Consider the following 17021-nt stretch of genomic DNA (forward strand, 5'->3'; position numbering starts at 1 on the left):
TGGAACAAGAATGGCCTGGAACTTGTGCAACGGGCACAGAATGTAAGAGTCGCTATGTGGTTTAGCTGGCAGCGTACAAATGCCGTTAGAAGATACTCAGCTTCACCAACATGGCAGAAACTCTCTGCGATATACCGGCATGGCACTGTGATGCTGCAAGTTGATTGGGTACATAGGGTTGCATAGAAGTGCAAGAATTGGGGCAAGGTGCAAAGTGAAAACAATTAGGCTTTAACCTTTGCCTCTCCATATTAAATACACTTTTGTTTGAATATATGCTATCTGCCATAAACCGTGCAACATTAGGCAGTGTCATTCAGTGACTACTAAAGCAAATAAAGTGCTGTCTTGCATAAAAGGGCATTAACTCAAGGGATGAAAACATAATTTTGCCTCTGTATAGGTCCCTGGTTAGGCCTCACCTTGAGTATTCAGTGCAGTTTTGGGCCCCAGAAAAAATATTAATAAGCTTGAGATAATGGCACTTGTGCAATTTAACATGTATTTTAGTAAATCAGCCTCCACATGTTTTGATGTAACTTTTCTGGCTCAAACTACTGAGAACACTTGAGAATTCAGTCAACAATTGAGGATTACGGATGTCCAGTACAGCCTGTGTCTTTTATTTCATTACCTAAGATTTATGGGATGTTCATTCCATGCATTCTGTTGAGGCCTATGTGACTTACTCCTGCCACTGTGAAACAGTGCAGCAAATAGCCTCGGGGTTTGTATAAAAGGCATTCTAAATTGTCCTGTGAAAGTATCCTATAGGTTCCCCAGAAAAAATAATGAACTTGAATAGTGAAAATCCCCTTACAAAGCAGGGGAAGAATGTGGGTAAGCAAAGTGCCAGAGCTGTCAACACCCCTATTTTTTAAGGAGTTCCCCGATTTTGGCTTCTATCCCCCCGTCTCCATTAGCCCAATAGCATTCTCCAGATTTTTTTGCATTCCCCCAATGTGTAATTCAAATTCCAGGCATATATATATATATCCACATAGAAAACTGAAGCATGCAAGGGAGTAAAAAAGTTTTTATTAGTTTGTCAACATTCAAAATCCCCAGAGGAGGGTTATAGCCAATCACAGCCCTACAATCACACAAGCAAGGACAGGCTTCAGTTTCCTATCAAGTCAGCCTAGCAGCTGATTGGTTCCTATACTACAGTGCAGTTTGCTGAGTGCCGCCGGCCCCCCTGCACAGCCTGGGAAAGGAGGCGCAGGAAGTGGAACAGATAGGTGGGTCTAGTACAGTTTAAGGGGTTACCAGATCACATCTAGAAAATCCAGTTTGTTGGGCTGCACTGATTGCAATGTCATTAAATGCATGCATTTATTAAAGGTATCTCTGAATTTACAAGTGATCTGGTAACCTTATTCTGCTTGTCTCAGCATAAATTGGTAAAGCTCACCTATATCAGTGCTTGTTGTAGCATTGGGTGCTGGCTGCTAGGCCCACTGCCTTATTCTGCTTGTCTGTTTATGCATGTTCCCAGATAAAGGGATGATCTGCTTAGCTTATAGTATAGATTTTTGGATTGTAAGGTGTTTTTTAAGGGCCCTCTTTACCTGTTGTATTGGTTGTTTTGTATGTTAAACATATACAGCAATTCATATTTAAATGTGATTATTTATTATTTTAGGGTATGGCGAGCCTTATTATGAAAACAGCCCCCCCACATTCCATATATTACATCCTATACCCTGTACATGGAATAATGTTGGACTGGGCTGTATTACCTGCCATGTGTCTTACAGGCATTATTATATATACAACTGGGTTATGAATGACATTCTTAAAGTTTACATTATCATATAATATAGATCTTATTTTTTTCCAGTCCCACAAACCCCAAATTCATTGAATTTTGCCTTAAATGTACATTTTGTCAGTTTAAAACACTTTTACCTCAGTGCAGAAGGAACATGAATTTGAAGTTCCACTGTAGCCTATAAAACAAAAGTGACACAAGGAAACACTGCCGCTCTCATGTGATATGGCCATTCTGGCATCTGCTGTATGTAATGTGTCTGTCAGACAGCTAAGGAGCCATGTTCTTATTGAGCGTGTAAGGCAGCACTCAGCAACTTTCCCTGACATTTGTGAGAGATTACGGGGGCTTTCTGTCGGAGGCAGCCCTGGCCTACTCAGTGTGGCTGCAGATGGACAGGTGTCGGCAGTGGAATTTTATCCATTGCTAATAATAATAAAAAGACTTAGTAATTTGTGTGGCTATTGGCAGTGAAGGGGTGAAGAATGTGGGCTGAGAAGTACAATCCAAGCTGGCACAGGACAGCTTTTCCCACATGGCTTCCCTAATGCAACTAAGCCCCTATCTGTAGCAGCCTATTCTTCTAGTCTTTGGGAGAGACAACTCTTCCGAATTTTGACAAATAAAGTGGTTGTTTTAATGAGGTGGGCATGTTTCCACTGGGAACGGAGTGCAGACCACCAGAATCACTTGTGATGTTAAAGCAGAATGAGATCCAGGTGTGTGGGGGGGGGGGGGGGGCACAGCTTGGACAAGCACATGTTTAAGGGCTGAGCAGGGAGAAAACAGAAGAATCAGAAAATGCACACGGCTCTCGGCACACTCACAACTGGGTAACGTTACACTAAAATGTATTTGTTATGTTTGCAAGTAGCAAGTAATAATGGGGGGGGGGAGCTGATGTCGCCCAAGCAGTTCTGTTACATATAGGCTTTTCCAACCACACAAAAGCAACACTGTGAAGTGATGGATCCTGGGCAACACCCACAAGGGCAGGGGGTCCCCAATCCTTTTTACCTGTAAGCTACATTCAAATGTAAAAAGAGTTGGGGAGTGACACTGACATGTGCCAAATACAGGCTATAATTATAATTTGGTAGTCTTTATATGGACTGACAGCCTACATAAAGCTCTGCACTTAAAACAGAGGGACCTCAATTCCATGACTTTACAATGGGACAAAATGAGGGACAGGCTGGAACACTCTGTGAGCCTAAGGGACTGGTCTCTTCAAGCATGGTTTTCTTTCTATGGGATGTCCTTTTTAAAAAAAAAACCTTTGTATTTATGTTTGGCAGTTCAGATAGTGTTTATTCATTCTTACTACATCTGCCCCATTGAATAAGTTCATGTCAAAAAGGGGGTGTATGTTCCCTAAAGTTTAAATAGGTTTCCTAACAGGTTAGCTCTTGTTAAGGTGCCAAAATTGACTTCCTATGATGCTAAAGGCTAAGTGCAATACATGAAGGCACAATTATACAAATGTCAGTCCCAGGTTTATTGTTAATGCTTAGTGCTGTGCTCTAACGTCATTACAGAACAAAATGTACATTGCAGAGAGTTAATTTTGCCCACTATTTAATATGTCAGTGACAATGGTGTCTCACACACAAACCAATTTCCATTGTACATAACTAACTGCATTAACAGTTACATGTGTAAAAAGATGTTTTCGTTTTAGTAGGACCAGGCTTATCTTGAAACAATTGTTTAAAAGTACGATTTCCCCATCAACAAAACTGGCCATTTCACATGATATCATCTAGCTGAATTGGACAGTGGGCAAATTTCCTTGCTAAGGATGAACCTTTTCATACCAACCTGATCGATTTTCTGATGAAAAATCACCAGATGTGCAAACCTTCGGTGCCTACTAACCTTATGAATTTGACGCATTTGTTGGATCACATTTAAATTGGTCGTTAGGGAAAGAAAAATTGTAACATGTATGGCCACTTAAGAGAATCACCTTAAATATAAGGGAAGCTGAAAAAAACAGCATCGTATCTCGGGCACGACACATGGCTTAAATGGCTGTACTGTTGCAGAACACAAAAGCCTAAATAAAATAGCTGTCAGACTGTTTATTCACCATTATCCCCTTTTACTGCATCCTTCCACCCACACACGGAGCCTTCAGAGAAATGGTTTTAGAAAGCGCTTCTAGCACTCCTTGATGTGTTGTGTTATTGACATTTTCCCTAGAAACCTGTACAACTGCACTCAGCACTTAGATGTATTATAATAAAAGACTTACGAGATCTTTGTGAACACAGAAAGAATAAAAACTGCTGCTAGAGAGAAGCAATTGAAGCTTAGCGCAGGCTAAATTCAGGTCAAGTCAAATGATCGGAGATCAGAGGTTTTGGAAAGAAAATAAGATTTTAATTATGGGCAAAGCTGTTGGGGTTTACATAGGTTGATAAAAGAAGCGCCTACAAGGAAGTGCGATGGCTCTGGTGGCACAAATATTTCCAAGGTCAGCAGATAGGGTCCGGTGGGAACCTGTATGCAATGGGCTGCACGGGAGCGCTTCCCACGAGATCGGCTTCCCCAAAGCAAAGATTTTAGGAGCCAAGGCAGCTGAGAAAGCTGTTGCAATGACGTATGCAGTAAATACACTTATAGAAAGGCAGGGAGGAGGCAGACGGTAGGATATATTCTTATGGTAATTACATTACAAAAAGGCCTTTTATCATCTCAGGGTTTCCCTGTCTGTATACGCTCGTGTTACACAGGGTAAGTCACTGACAAGTGATAGTTTCATAAAAATAGTAGTATAAATATCCTGCTTTCTGTGAATCTTCTCTTTCCCAATCCATTTAGTGTGTGTTTTGAAAGATAATTTTAACAAGAAGAACTAATTAACTAATAAAAAGTAATCAGACATTAGAGATTAGAATTAGAAGTTCCCATAGCACGTGCAAAAGGCAAAAAAAAATAGCAAAAAGCCAGATATTTCACTCTACTGCACATGTGTCGACCTGGGGCCAATAAAGGACAAAGAAGTGGAAGAAAACAATCTTTCTGTGGTGCTCACTCATAACTACCCCAGGCAGGTGCAGTTTTCTGCTAACAGGAGCAATGTACCATAGCAACTAGGCAGTGGTTTGAATAACAGCCTGGAAGATGACTAGGAGAAGGCCTGTATCAGAAGAAAGGTGATAAAAAGAAACAACAATAGCTGGGGTCAGTCACCTTCATTTGGAAGCTGCAAAGAGGCAGAAGAAGAAGGCAATAATTCAAAAACTTTAAAAAATGAAGACTAATTTAAAAGCTGCTAACAATGGCCTTGCTATAACTTACCTTAAAGGTTTAATATTTCACATTGGTGGAATAAATTAATATAGTTTATGGTAAGTAATGCATTTATTGCTGTATTTCTGCTGCTGCTCTAGGTGCAATACCCATACTGATACAGACTAGGAATAAAGTCTGTAAGATCAGCTTGTTTGGGATATGCCCACCTACAGGCCAAATATTCGGATTAAACCAGTGGGCATAGGTGCCATTGGATCAGGGACTGCATCGACGAGCCAATGTGGTCCCTGATCCAACGGAAAAATAACACCTGCCCAATCAAAATCTGACCAGTTTCAGGCCAGATGTTGGTCGAGGAGGCCCGTCCTTGGTGCCCATACACAGGCAGATAAGCTGCCAAATTGGTCTAAAAGGACCGATATCGGCAGCCGAAAGTGGCCCATGTATGGCCACCTTAAGGGGCCCATTCATAAAAGTACGACAGGCCGATCACAAAAAAATTGTATTTTTTCTAAAGTTTAGAACTGTTCGTACTGTTAACAAAATTAACGGTAAAAAATATGACTTTCGTGATATGTTCGTTATTGCATGAAAAAATCACACTTTGCACAACGATAATGAAAGTTTCGGAATTAATTCAAGCTTTGGTATCGTGACTATCTTTTGGCCAGGTTGGGGCTGCAGAGTGCCATTGAGCCCTATGGGAGACTTTCCTTGGGCCGGGTTGGAGCTGCAGAGTGCCATTGAGTCCTATGGGAGACTTTCCTTGGGCCGGGTTGGAGCTGCAGAGTGCCATTGAGCCCTATGGGAGACTTTCCTTGGGCCGGGTTGGAGCTGCAGAGTGCCATTGAGCCCTATGGGAGGCTTTCCTTGGGCCAGGTTGGAGCTGCAGAGTGCCATTGAGCCCTATGGGAGGCTTTCCTTGGGCCAGGTTGGAGCTGCAGAGTGCCATTGAGCCCTATGGGAGACTTTCCTTGGGCCAGGTTGGAGCTGCAGAGTGCCATTGAGCCCTATGGGAGACTTTCCTTGGGCCGGGTTGGAGCTGCAGAGTGCCATTGAGCCCTATGGGAGACTTTCCTTGGCCGGGTTGGAGCTGCAGAGTGCCATTGAGCCCTATGGGAGGCTTTCCTTGGGCAGAGTGCCATTGAGCCCTATGAGAGACTTTCCTTGGGCCGGGTTGGAACTGCAGAGTGCCATTGAGCCCTATGGGAGACTTTCCTTGGGCCAGGTTGGAGCTGCAGAGTGCCATTGAGCCCTATGGGAGACTTTCCTTGGGCCGGGTTGGAGCTGCAGAGTGCCATTGAGCCCTATGGGAGACTTTCCTTGGGCCAGGTTGGAGCTGCAGAGTGCCATTGAGCCCTATGGGAGACTTTCCTTGGGCCGGGTTGGAGCTGCAGAGTGCCATTGAGCCCTATGGGAGACTTTCCTTGGGCCGGGTTGGGACTGCAGAGTGCCATTGAGCCCTATGGGAGACTTTCCTTGGGCCGGGTTGGAGCTGCAGAGTGCCATTGAGCCCTATGGGAGACTTTCCTTGGGCCGGGTTGGAGCTGCAGAGTGCCATTGAGCCCTATGGGAGACTTTCCTTGGGCCGGGTTGGGACTGCAGAGTGCCATTGAGCCCTATGGGAGACTTTCCTTGGCCGGGGGCTGCAGGCTGGCCTTGGGAGCTTGGCCGGGAGCAAGTGCCATTGAGCCCTATGGGAGACTTTCCTTGGGCCGGGTTGGAGCTGCAGAGTGCCATTGAGCCCTATGGGAGACTTTCCTTGGGCCGGGTTGGAGCTGCAGAGTGCCATTGAGCCCTATGGGAGCTTTCCTTGGGCCGGGTTGGAGCTGCAGAGTGCCATTGAGCCCTATGGGAGATTTCCTTGGGCCGGGTTGGAGCTGCAGAGTGCCATTGAGCCCTATGGGAGACTTTCCTTGGGCCAGGTTGGAGCTGCAGAGTGCCATTGAGCCCTATGGGAGACTTTCCTTGGGCCAGGTTGGAGCTGCAGGGTGCCATTGAGCCCTATGGGAGACTTTCCTTGGGCTGGGTTGGAGCTGCAGAGTGCCATTGAGCCCTATGGGAGACTTTCCTTGGGCCAGGTTGGAGCTGCAGAGTGCCATTGATTCCTATGGGAAGCTTCCAAAATCATGCATTGAAGTTTCAAAGTCAGAAAGGGTTTCACGCCGTTCACGATCGTTCGGAAATGAAAATTTCAGAACTCTCGAAACATAAGTAAGATATTTTCGTAGGTCTACGAAATGAATTTTAGCAACACTTTTGATCATCAGAAATTATTTGCTCCGAATTTCTGCCAATCGTACTTAGAACAATCCAAAATTCAGACTTTGATAAATCCGCCCGTAAGAGTACTATGTTTTAGGGACAGGTCACCATTCATGTGCTATAGTATATCCTACCTAGAGCATACTAAAATCTAAGAAATTTATATATTTTTTTTTTTAATAAACAATACCAATAAAAGAAAAGAAAGAAGAAAGGAAGGTTTAGTATAATTAGAATGTGGGTAGGAATATAGGAAGGAATGTGGGTACCTGTTTGCATTGGTTATTAGGAAATGATCAGAGAGTGTACATGTAGCAATGCTATCTATTAAGCATAACATAATGAGTGCATGGACATTTGTCCTTCATTTCATATCTTAATCCTGAACTTGCTAAAAATCACAGATACTCTGAGAGTTTTACAGAGCTGTAGCAGAGTGTATGAAAGTTTCCCATATTTAGTTCAAGGAAATATTATTAGCAGTCATGCAGTTGCAGCAGGGAGGAATGGCTGCTTAGTTGCTAGGTAACAATTGTCAGACAACTTCACCTGACTACCAATCATTCCAGTTTTATAGGGAAGCCTCCTCTACCAGACACGTCCTGCATAACAGCGCATAACAGCGTGCTGGCTACTCTGGGAATGGCGACATTAAACAATGTAACACCAGTCTCTGGGGTGTTTTCTTCCATTCAGCACCGACGAGTGTCCTTTTATATATCTATATGTCTACTTTCCAGGCCTGTTCTAATAATAGTCTCAATTGGCAGAGCAAACAATTTTTTAGTTTACTAAAAAAACATTCAAACATTAATTATTAAATAAACTCAACAGGATTGTTTTGCCACCAATAATTATTTCATAGTTAGGATCAAGTACAAGGTACTGTTTTATTATTACAGAGAAAAGGGAATCATTTAACCATTAAATAAACCCAATAGGGCTGTTCTGCCCCCAATAAGGGGTAATTATATCTTAGTTGGGATCAAGTACAGGTACTGTTTTATTATTACAGAGAAAAGGGAATCATTTAACCATTAAATAAACCCAATAGGGCTGTTCTGCCCCCAATAAGGGGTAATTATATCTTAGTTGGGATCAAGTACAAGGTACTGTTTTATTATTACAGAGAAAAGGGAATCATTTAACCATTAAATAAACCCAATAGGGCTGTTCTGCCCCCAATAAGGGGTAATTATATCTTAGTTGGGATCAAGTACAGGTACTGTTTTATTATTACAGAGAAAAGGGAATCATTTAACCATTAAATAAACCCAATAGGGCTGTTCTGCCCCCAATAAGGGGTAATTATATCTTAGTTGGGATCAAGTACAGGTACTGTTTTATTATTACAGAGAAAAGGGAATCATTTAACCATTAAATAAACCCAATAGGGCTGTTCTGCCCCCAATAAGGGGCAATTATATCTTAGTTGGGATCAAGTACAGGTACTGTTTTATTATTACAGAGAAAAGGGAATCATTTAACCATTAAATAAACACAATAGGGCTGTTCTGCCCCAATAAGGGGTAATTATATCTTAGTTGGGATCAAGTACAGGTACTGTTTTATTATTACAGGGAAAAAGGGAATCAGTTTTAAAAATGTGAATTTTTTGATTAAAATGGAGTCTATGGGAGATGACTATCCCATCATTTGAAGCTTTCTGCATAGTATGGTCTCTTGGTAACAGATCCCATACCTTTTAAAAGGAGTTCAGCAAGTACCTATATTTAGCCTGGGGTGGTGGCACTAAACAGTAACCTGTAGCAAATAATGCCACATCATCAATATTTAGTCCATTGTCAAAAACTTCCAAAATACACTATTAATGAATAGTATGCATAGTAAAGAACAAACAAAGGGTTATCTCCTGGAATGTTTATGTGAATAAACAGCAGAAAGCTGAATGTGGCTGTACCTTCACTTGGAGGTCCTCGGAGCTGTCTGTGTCCATGTATAGGGAAAGCAGCTTTGGCAATACATTGGCAACAGCAACAGCACGTGCATGCTCTGGAGTGTGTCTTCCAATCTGGCCCAGCGACCAGGCAGCAGCTGCCTTTATGTGATCTTCTGCTTCCTCTGACAGGCAGATGGCTAATTGTGGTACCCCCTGCAATGTGCCACACAATGGTGCTAAGAGAAACGCATTCCAAGAACTCTCTTACCAATAACACACATTATAGGTAATATATAAAATATAAAAACTTCAGGTTAAGGCTCAGTTTGTCTTCTTCTGCTTATGATATTTTCTCCAGATATTATATTTCTTCCTTTTTTTGGAGGAGTATTTATAAACATTTTCTAATTTTCTAGATCATGGGTCTCCAATCTTCCTTACTCGTAAACCACAGTCAAATGTAAAAAGACTTGGAGAGCCAAATAAGGGCTAAGATTGGCTATTAAGGGCCTCTATGCACACTACTGAGCTTACAGGGGCTTTATTTGGTAGGAAATCTTGTTTGTATTCAACCATGACTTGCCCCCAAGTCAGGAATTCAAAAATAACTACCTGGTTTGGGGGCACTGAGAGCAACATCCAAGGTTGGGGATCACTGCTCTAGATAAATCAACAATAGCTAATTACTGTTCAAATCTGCCAAAAAGTCTACTAGGTTTCAACCCAAATCACCCTGACAGTAAAAGTATTTGCTCTTTTCAGCAGGAAAATGGTCAATGCAACCACTGAGAAATGTCCGTACTGATGTTGCCAAATGTTTCCTGTATAGGTGAGTGGAAGTCAGCAAGGGCAGTTTGGAGCACTTTCAACGGTATAAAACCAACCCAAGTGTCATGAGCCCAAAGGCAAAATCTGTGCCAGGCATTTAATAATTGTTTAGTTATTTGTAAATGTAATTGCTATTGAAAGCAGTATCTGTCTACCTCTACCAATTCCCTCCACATAAGTGTGTATCAGTAGCCAGCCTAGGCCCTAAGCCTCCCACAATGCCCTGCATTTCCTGTGAAGAAGGAGAATAACATAAGTGTGCGAGGCACTGTGGTTACTGGAATGCAGGCTGAAGGAAAACTGATTTCTGCTTGATTCTGTAGTCAGGCAAGCATTACTGCGAATGGCAAAATACAGGCAGGTATTGCTCAAGAGCAATGACATTCACAAATAACTTGAAAAAATGCATAATAAATGTATTTTGGTCTACTGGAAATTTGCTTAGGATTATATTTGATTTGATTATGAAAAAATGCAAAGCCAGTAGCCTGCAAGCCACTTCCTAGCGTGCCACCAAATGCAGGCCAGGGGCTTATTTGCATAGCTTCTGATTTCTAACTTTAACGGAAGAATAAAAATGAAAATATTTGACAGCAAATGGGCTGCTTCCTGTTGCACAGAAGCGTAACGATCAGTGGGACTACAACCCAACTGCTTTGCATCACAGCACACTGGCATGGACATCTGACTACTTTTTCTCCAGCGCTGAGATGTTTCCTAGGAGAATTTTCATGATTTTCCTTTTAATTACAAGTAGAACAGAGACTAACCTTTGAGATAATGACGGCCATTGCCAGGTTCTCAGAATGAGCTGCCACATAACCCAGCATCATGATGCCGGGAAGCCTCACATTCCCGCTGCAATTTCCAATGCAATCAATGACAGCAGCCACTCCTCCCGCATTCACTATCAACTGAGAGAGCTGCAAATAAGAAGCAAGTTATTGGTCAATATCTCTATGTACAGACAAACATATAGTGGAAAAGCTAAGAGGAAGCTGGCTGGGCATGCATTATTTGTATCATGTCATTTTATGACATTGTTTAAAATGTAAATCAGTGGAAGTTATTATATTGCATTACAGTCACTGGGCCTTTATATCTCCGAGGCCCCAGCAGTCACAGTTTCTCTATATCCCATCCTGTGTCCCCCCCAACACCAGCTGGGAGCCTCAGCACTCACTAGCCTGTTGCCTTGTAGGCTTAAAAGGGCTGTTCAATCAGGCAGTAAGTTGAATGAGAGGCTGGAATATGAATAAGAGAGGGACTAAATAGAAAGATAAGGAATACAATTGTAATAACAAAATTGCAAGTTCACAAAGCAATAGTTTTTTTCCTGCCAGGGTCAGTGACCCCATTCGAGAGCTGCAAAGATGTAGCAGAGGAAGGGAAATAATTTAAAAACTATATAAAAAAATAATAATGAAGATCAACTGCAAAGTTGCTATTAATAGGACATTCTATAACATACTGTGGATAACAGGTCCCATAACGGTAGTGCCCTCATTCACACAGGTTAAGGTTGTACTGGCTGCAGTGCTTGGGAGCTATTGACTTTAAAAATGCTCCCCATAAATAAAGTGAGGCCCATATAAGCTACATACACCTCCTTGGTGCCTCTATATAGCCAGAATTATCAGCTGAAACAGAAAGCTGCCGACCCTGACTTATGGAAAACCAGACCCAACACCTCTCAGCACAGGATATCACTGGAATCAGACTGGGGGGGAGATATTCCCTGCACTCACTTATTTCTCCCTTGATGCAAAGTGTTGTCAGTGTTTAGCTGTACCTTCCAGCACACAGAAAATGATAAGATAGATCATCTTTAAGCCTAAAGTCCTATAAAAATAATGTACCTGCACTTCCAAATTATTAGAAAAACATGGGGGGGGGACAGGTTCCAGAATTAAGCAAATTCAAATTATTGGCTGTGCTTGAGTTTTTTATCAGCTGCTAAGAATAGCTGAGAACAATGCCCACTGCACCGGCATTCCCGCAGCAATAACAGCTGATGGGTTTAGCAGACGCCTGATACATTGAACAGGGGCCTTCAGGCTGGGGGTCTCCAGCTATCGCTAATCCCAGCACCTTTATCTGTCACAGTGATGCTAGGAGTTGCTCCACAACAGCCTGGTGATTACTGAAATGTTTAGTAACAGCAGTATTTGTTTTCATATAATTTAATCCAGGATATATATCCTTTAACCACCAAAACACTTAAAGGGGATATAAACACAAAAATACTAAAGAAAATGTAATTCTAACCAACGTTCCAATATATATGATAATAATGATTTTGCATTTATTTGTAAATGTACTTGCTATACAGTGCAGTGGCTGTCTGTACCTTCTATTTTCTGCTCTGTTGGTAAATAATGTAGCAGACACCAGGTGATAAACTAAGGATTGCACCAAATCCCAGATTCGGTTCGGGATTCAGGCTTTTTTTGAAGGATTCGGTTTCGGCCAAATCGAATCCGAATTACAATCTTTTGGAAAGATTGTTCCCACCCTCCATTGACGTTCAGGGCTGAATCATCAGATATGGAGGTAGAAACAACAGTGATTCCACCCCTATCTAACGATTCAGCCGGAAAGGTATCCCAATCAAAATCTTTTGCCCTCCGCGATCAACAACACAACCGATATCCAAAAGTATAAACGGCTGTAATGCTTTTCAGCTCTGTATCTCGTCAGCGACCCTAATGCCGATGATGATGAAAAATAGGCCTGGAATGAAGATTGCTGTGTCTGGACCATTAATGTTTACAGCTGACATTCTTTCATTGCTATAGGAGGAGAAGTAAGAACTGACTTGAATAAAAAAAGTACCATGATAGTATTGCAAATCAGAGAATACACACACACACTGACACACACACACACACACTGACACATATACTGACACAAAAATACACTGACACACATACATACAGACACACACATACACTGACACACACACTGACACACACACACTGACATACACACACTGACACACACACACTGACACACACACACTGACACACACATACACTGACACACATACACTGACACACATACACTGACACACATACACTGACACACATACACTGACACACACACACTGACACACACATACACTGACACATACACACACATTACACTGACACACATACACTGACACACACACACTGACACACATACACTGACACACACACACTGACACACACATACACTGACACACATTACACTGACACACATTACACTGACACACATACACTGACACACATACACTGACACACACACACTGACACACATACACTGACACACACACACTGACACACAAACACATGCCCTCTCTGAGGCACTTCATTAGCAGTGCAGAATCATCAAGTCTGACAACAGCTTAGCAGCAGCCCTTGGGGGCATGGGGGTCAGCAGCGCAGCCCACAGAACTTCTGCTCAGTCAGATTACAGCAGCAGCGAGTATGAGCACAAAGGATTTCAAGCTCATCTGATGATTCATTCCTTGAATGATTAAAGGATCATTTTAATTTGTATTTCTCTTAACTCCAAGCCCTGATATAATCCCTATTAAACACATCCCTGGGAACATTTTGAAGCCAGTTCAGCAGTTCCATGGATCTTACCTCGGGGGTGTGCCGTGCAATTTCTCGGATCAGCGTAGATGAATTTTTCTTAACATATTCATCAGGGTCCTTCAGACACGTCAAGACGACAGGGAAGATTTCGGCTTCTACCACCATTTCCGCCAGGTCAACGGAATGCTTAGCAATTTGGCTTAGGGCAGACAGCACCTGGCGCTTGGGAGTAAACACAGGGATTACTAGCTGAAGAGGGGGGAATGGGGGCACACTCAAACCAACATGAAATGCTCAGTAATAACCACAGTGTACCAGAACATGCACATTCTCTTACTAACTCTTTAGCACTGACCTGGCAACAGCATACAGACCTGTCTTCCAACCAGAATTCCTCTTGAACGCCAACAATTCCTCCCACTACCCACTCTATCCAAATTACATTTCTAATGCTGAAGAATGAATAAATGTTCTTCATACAAATTGTACTGGTATGTGACCTGTTATCCAGAATGCTCAGGATAAGAGATCCTTCTGTAATTTGTATCACCATACCTTAAAACTACTAAAAATAATTTAAACATTAAATAAACCAAATAGAATTGTTTTTCCTCTAATAATCATTAATTGTAGCTTAGTTTGGATCAATTACAAGGCGCTGTTTTATTATTACAGAGAAAAAGGGAATCATTTTTAAAAATGTGAATTATTTGATTAAAATGAAGCCTATGGGAGATGGCCTTCCTGTAATCCAGAGCTTTCTGGATATTAGGTTTCTGGAGGGTCCAACACGGGTCTCTAGAGAATAATGGGACAGGGCCATAATAAACTAAGCTTGTAGATTGTAAGCTCTTTTGGGCAGGGCTCTCTTCAACTCTTGTATCGGTTATTGATTGCTTTATATGTTACTCTGTATGTCCAATGTATGAAACCCACTTATTGTACAGCGCTGCGGGATATGTTGGCGCTTTATAAATAAATGTTAATAATAATAATAATATACATAATAATGTACATAATAATACATAATAAACAGCCTGTTACTATTAGGCTAAATTACTGTGTAAATTTGCATGAATACCTAATTTATTACAGGACCCAATTAAAATAAGCTCTTTTAAACCAAACAGTGCAAAGCAAACGACCCTATTCGCATGCACGATTAATATGTAAACACTGGAAAATGAAAGTAATGATAATATACATTCACTGATTCTATAAATGTTCAATAAAACATACTGTCATTGGCTATATGTCATTTATAACTTCATGTTTGCTTGTGTTTATGTGTTGGAGTTGCCATACTGCTTTACTCAAACCAGTCAGTTAAATCCTAGAGAGCTCTATACTCCTGTACGGGTTCTATACATAAAATTGGGAACTGCAATCACTTATTTCGGAATTGCTTACGTCTTATCTATAGTGTATATATCTAATTAATATTATGGCATGTATAACTAGGTTAGCATTAGGCAGAATCAAAACAATGTCTGCTTTAAAGGGAAAATAGTCCCTATTAGTAGAAAACTCTAATGGAACGATGCCCTCCAGTTGTTAAATTGTCACTAATAAATTAAGTTTTTTTGTTGGATTATAATTGAGCGTGCAGAAAAGCCGCAATTGGCCCTTATAATAAGTCAAATGAGTATGCGATGTATTCCCACTGACCCAAACTATGATCCTATTATTTGTAGTACTCCTGGACTGATATGTTTCTCTATAGCAACACAAAGGCAGTTGCTATATGATATAATAATGGATCTTTAAACACCAATATCCTGTAATAGTTTACCGAGGAAGGTAGAGGACCTGGGGAATACACTGCAGTTCCATGATTAAAACAAAGTTACTAACAGTGCAAAACATTCACAGACACATGGGAATACTGCCATGTCCCCCTGGGAGGGAACAGAGAAAAAGCAACACAAAGTACCTTGAGTTTAGCATCTGGATTGAGAATCATCTGAGCTAAGTGGGCTATTGCCCCTGCATCCACAACGGTCTGGGCGAGCTCAGGAGAATGCTTTGATAGATCACTCAAGGCAGAGGCAGCAATCCTTTTCAGGGCGATTTCTGGCTCCTGGATACAGAGGACGAGCAAGGGAACAGCTCCCGCATCCACCACGGCCTGTGACAGTTCTGGAGGTCCAACAAGAGGTAATGAAGTAAGTACGGGTGAGTGACCCTTGTGCGAGCCATTTTTCACCATGACAGATAAACCAAAGGAAAGAGGGCAGAGTGGACTTTTCTGTCTGGATATCTGCATTTTAAATCAGCCCTCCCAGTTCCTGAAACCCATGCCGGCCAATTCTTGGCTGAAAGGAACACTGGTCAATAGAGGGACCCCTTTTTTTCATGCACACATTTGAGGCACATTAGGCTGAAATAGCTTGTTTTTTTCTGCTGGAGAAAGAGTAAGCAGATGTCAGCTGTTTAAGCCCTGACTATTCTGTGCTCCCCAATAGGCCTGTCATTTCCGCATGGCTAACACTGAGTGCCTACATTATAGGCAGCCCTTTAATTAGAGGTGGAGTTTGCAATCATCTGGGCCATGTTTATGTTAAGACAATATGTCACGCCAAGGCAAAAATACACCCAAAATGAAAAATGTTTGCCTAATACATTCCATGGTATTTGCAGCATCAAAGCAAAGTATCCCCTTGCATAAATAAACAACAGCTCCATGCATAAATACTTCAGCGCCAGTTACTGATATTATAAACATCTCCATGCATCACTGTGTACCCCCATGCTAGCTCTCAGTCCGGCAGCTCGGAGAATTGCTCTTTTCAACGTGTTTCCATTTTGCAAATCTGATCTGGAATGTACCCTTTAAACATGTAACTCGGCTATTTTAGGAAGATGCTTTCATGGATCTGTCTTCATCTTTATGGCACAAATGAGCCAAAAATGGAAAATGACAAAATATTTTAAATTAAATCTTACTTTTCATCTTATGAATGTACAAAACCGAGGTCACAGAAAGGAAAAGGAAAACTACAGGTTCTCCTTGTGATTAGTCAGGTATGGGATCTGTTATGCAGAATGCTGGGGACCTGGGGTTTTCCAGGTAAGGGATCTTACTGCAATTGAATCTCCATATCTTAAGCATGCTAAAATGTATTTCAACATTAAATAAACCCAATAGGAATGTTTTGCCACCAATATGGATTCATGCAGCTTAGTACCATCAGGTACAATGTACTGTTTCATCATTACAGAGAAAAAGGAAAGAATTTTCAAAAATTAGAATTATTTGATTATAATGGAGTCTATGGGCCTTCCCGTAACTCAGAACTTTCTAGATAATGGGTTTCCAGAAAAAGGATCCCATACCCATATATAAAAAGAACTGCATTGCACATTCCAGTTCTTGCACTTTTTTTCAAATATACAGTATGTTGATTTC

The 17021-nt window shown here is 41.6% G+C and overlaps 1 protein-coding gene across 1 annotated transcript in view; it reads right to left on the bottom strand.

Annotated features, from left to right (window-relative positions):
- The window catches only part of spag6 (sperm associated antigen 6), a 77261-nt gene that overhangs the window by 19049 nt on the left and 41191 nt on the right, over positions 1-17021 (bottom strand). The window contains exons 5-8 of the mRNA NM_001015976.2: positions 15546-15751; positions 13661-13834; positions 10799-10951; positions 9222-9413 (exon numbers count right to left, since the gene is read on the bottom strand). Coding sequence (NP_001015976.1) covers positions 9222-9413; positions 10799-10951; positions 13661-13834; positions 15546-15751 — 725 coding nt within the window. The remainder of the gene's footprint in view (positions 1-9221; positions 9414-10798; positions 10952-13660; positions 13835-15545; positions 15752-17021) is intronic.

This window comes from Xenopus tropicalis, chromosome 6 (genome assembly GCF_000004195.4).
Source record: "Xenopus tropicalis strain Nigerian chromosome 6, UCB_Xtro_10.0, whole genome shotgun sequence".
Taxonomy (NCBI): Eukaryota; Metazoa; Chordata; class Amphibia; order Anura; family Pipidae; genus Xenopus; species Xenopus tropicalis.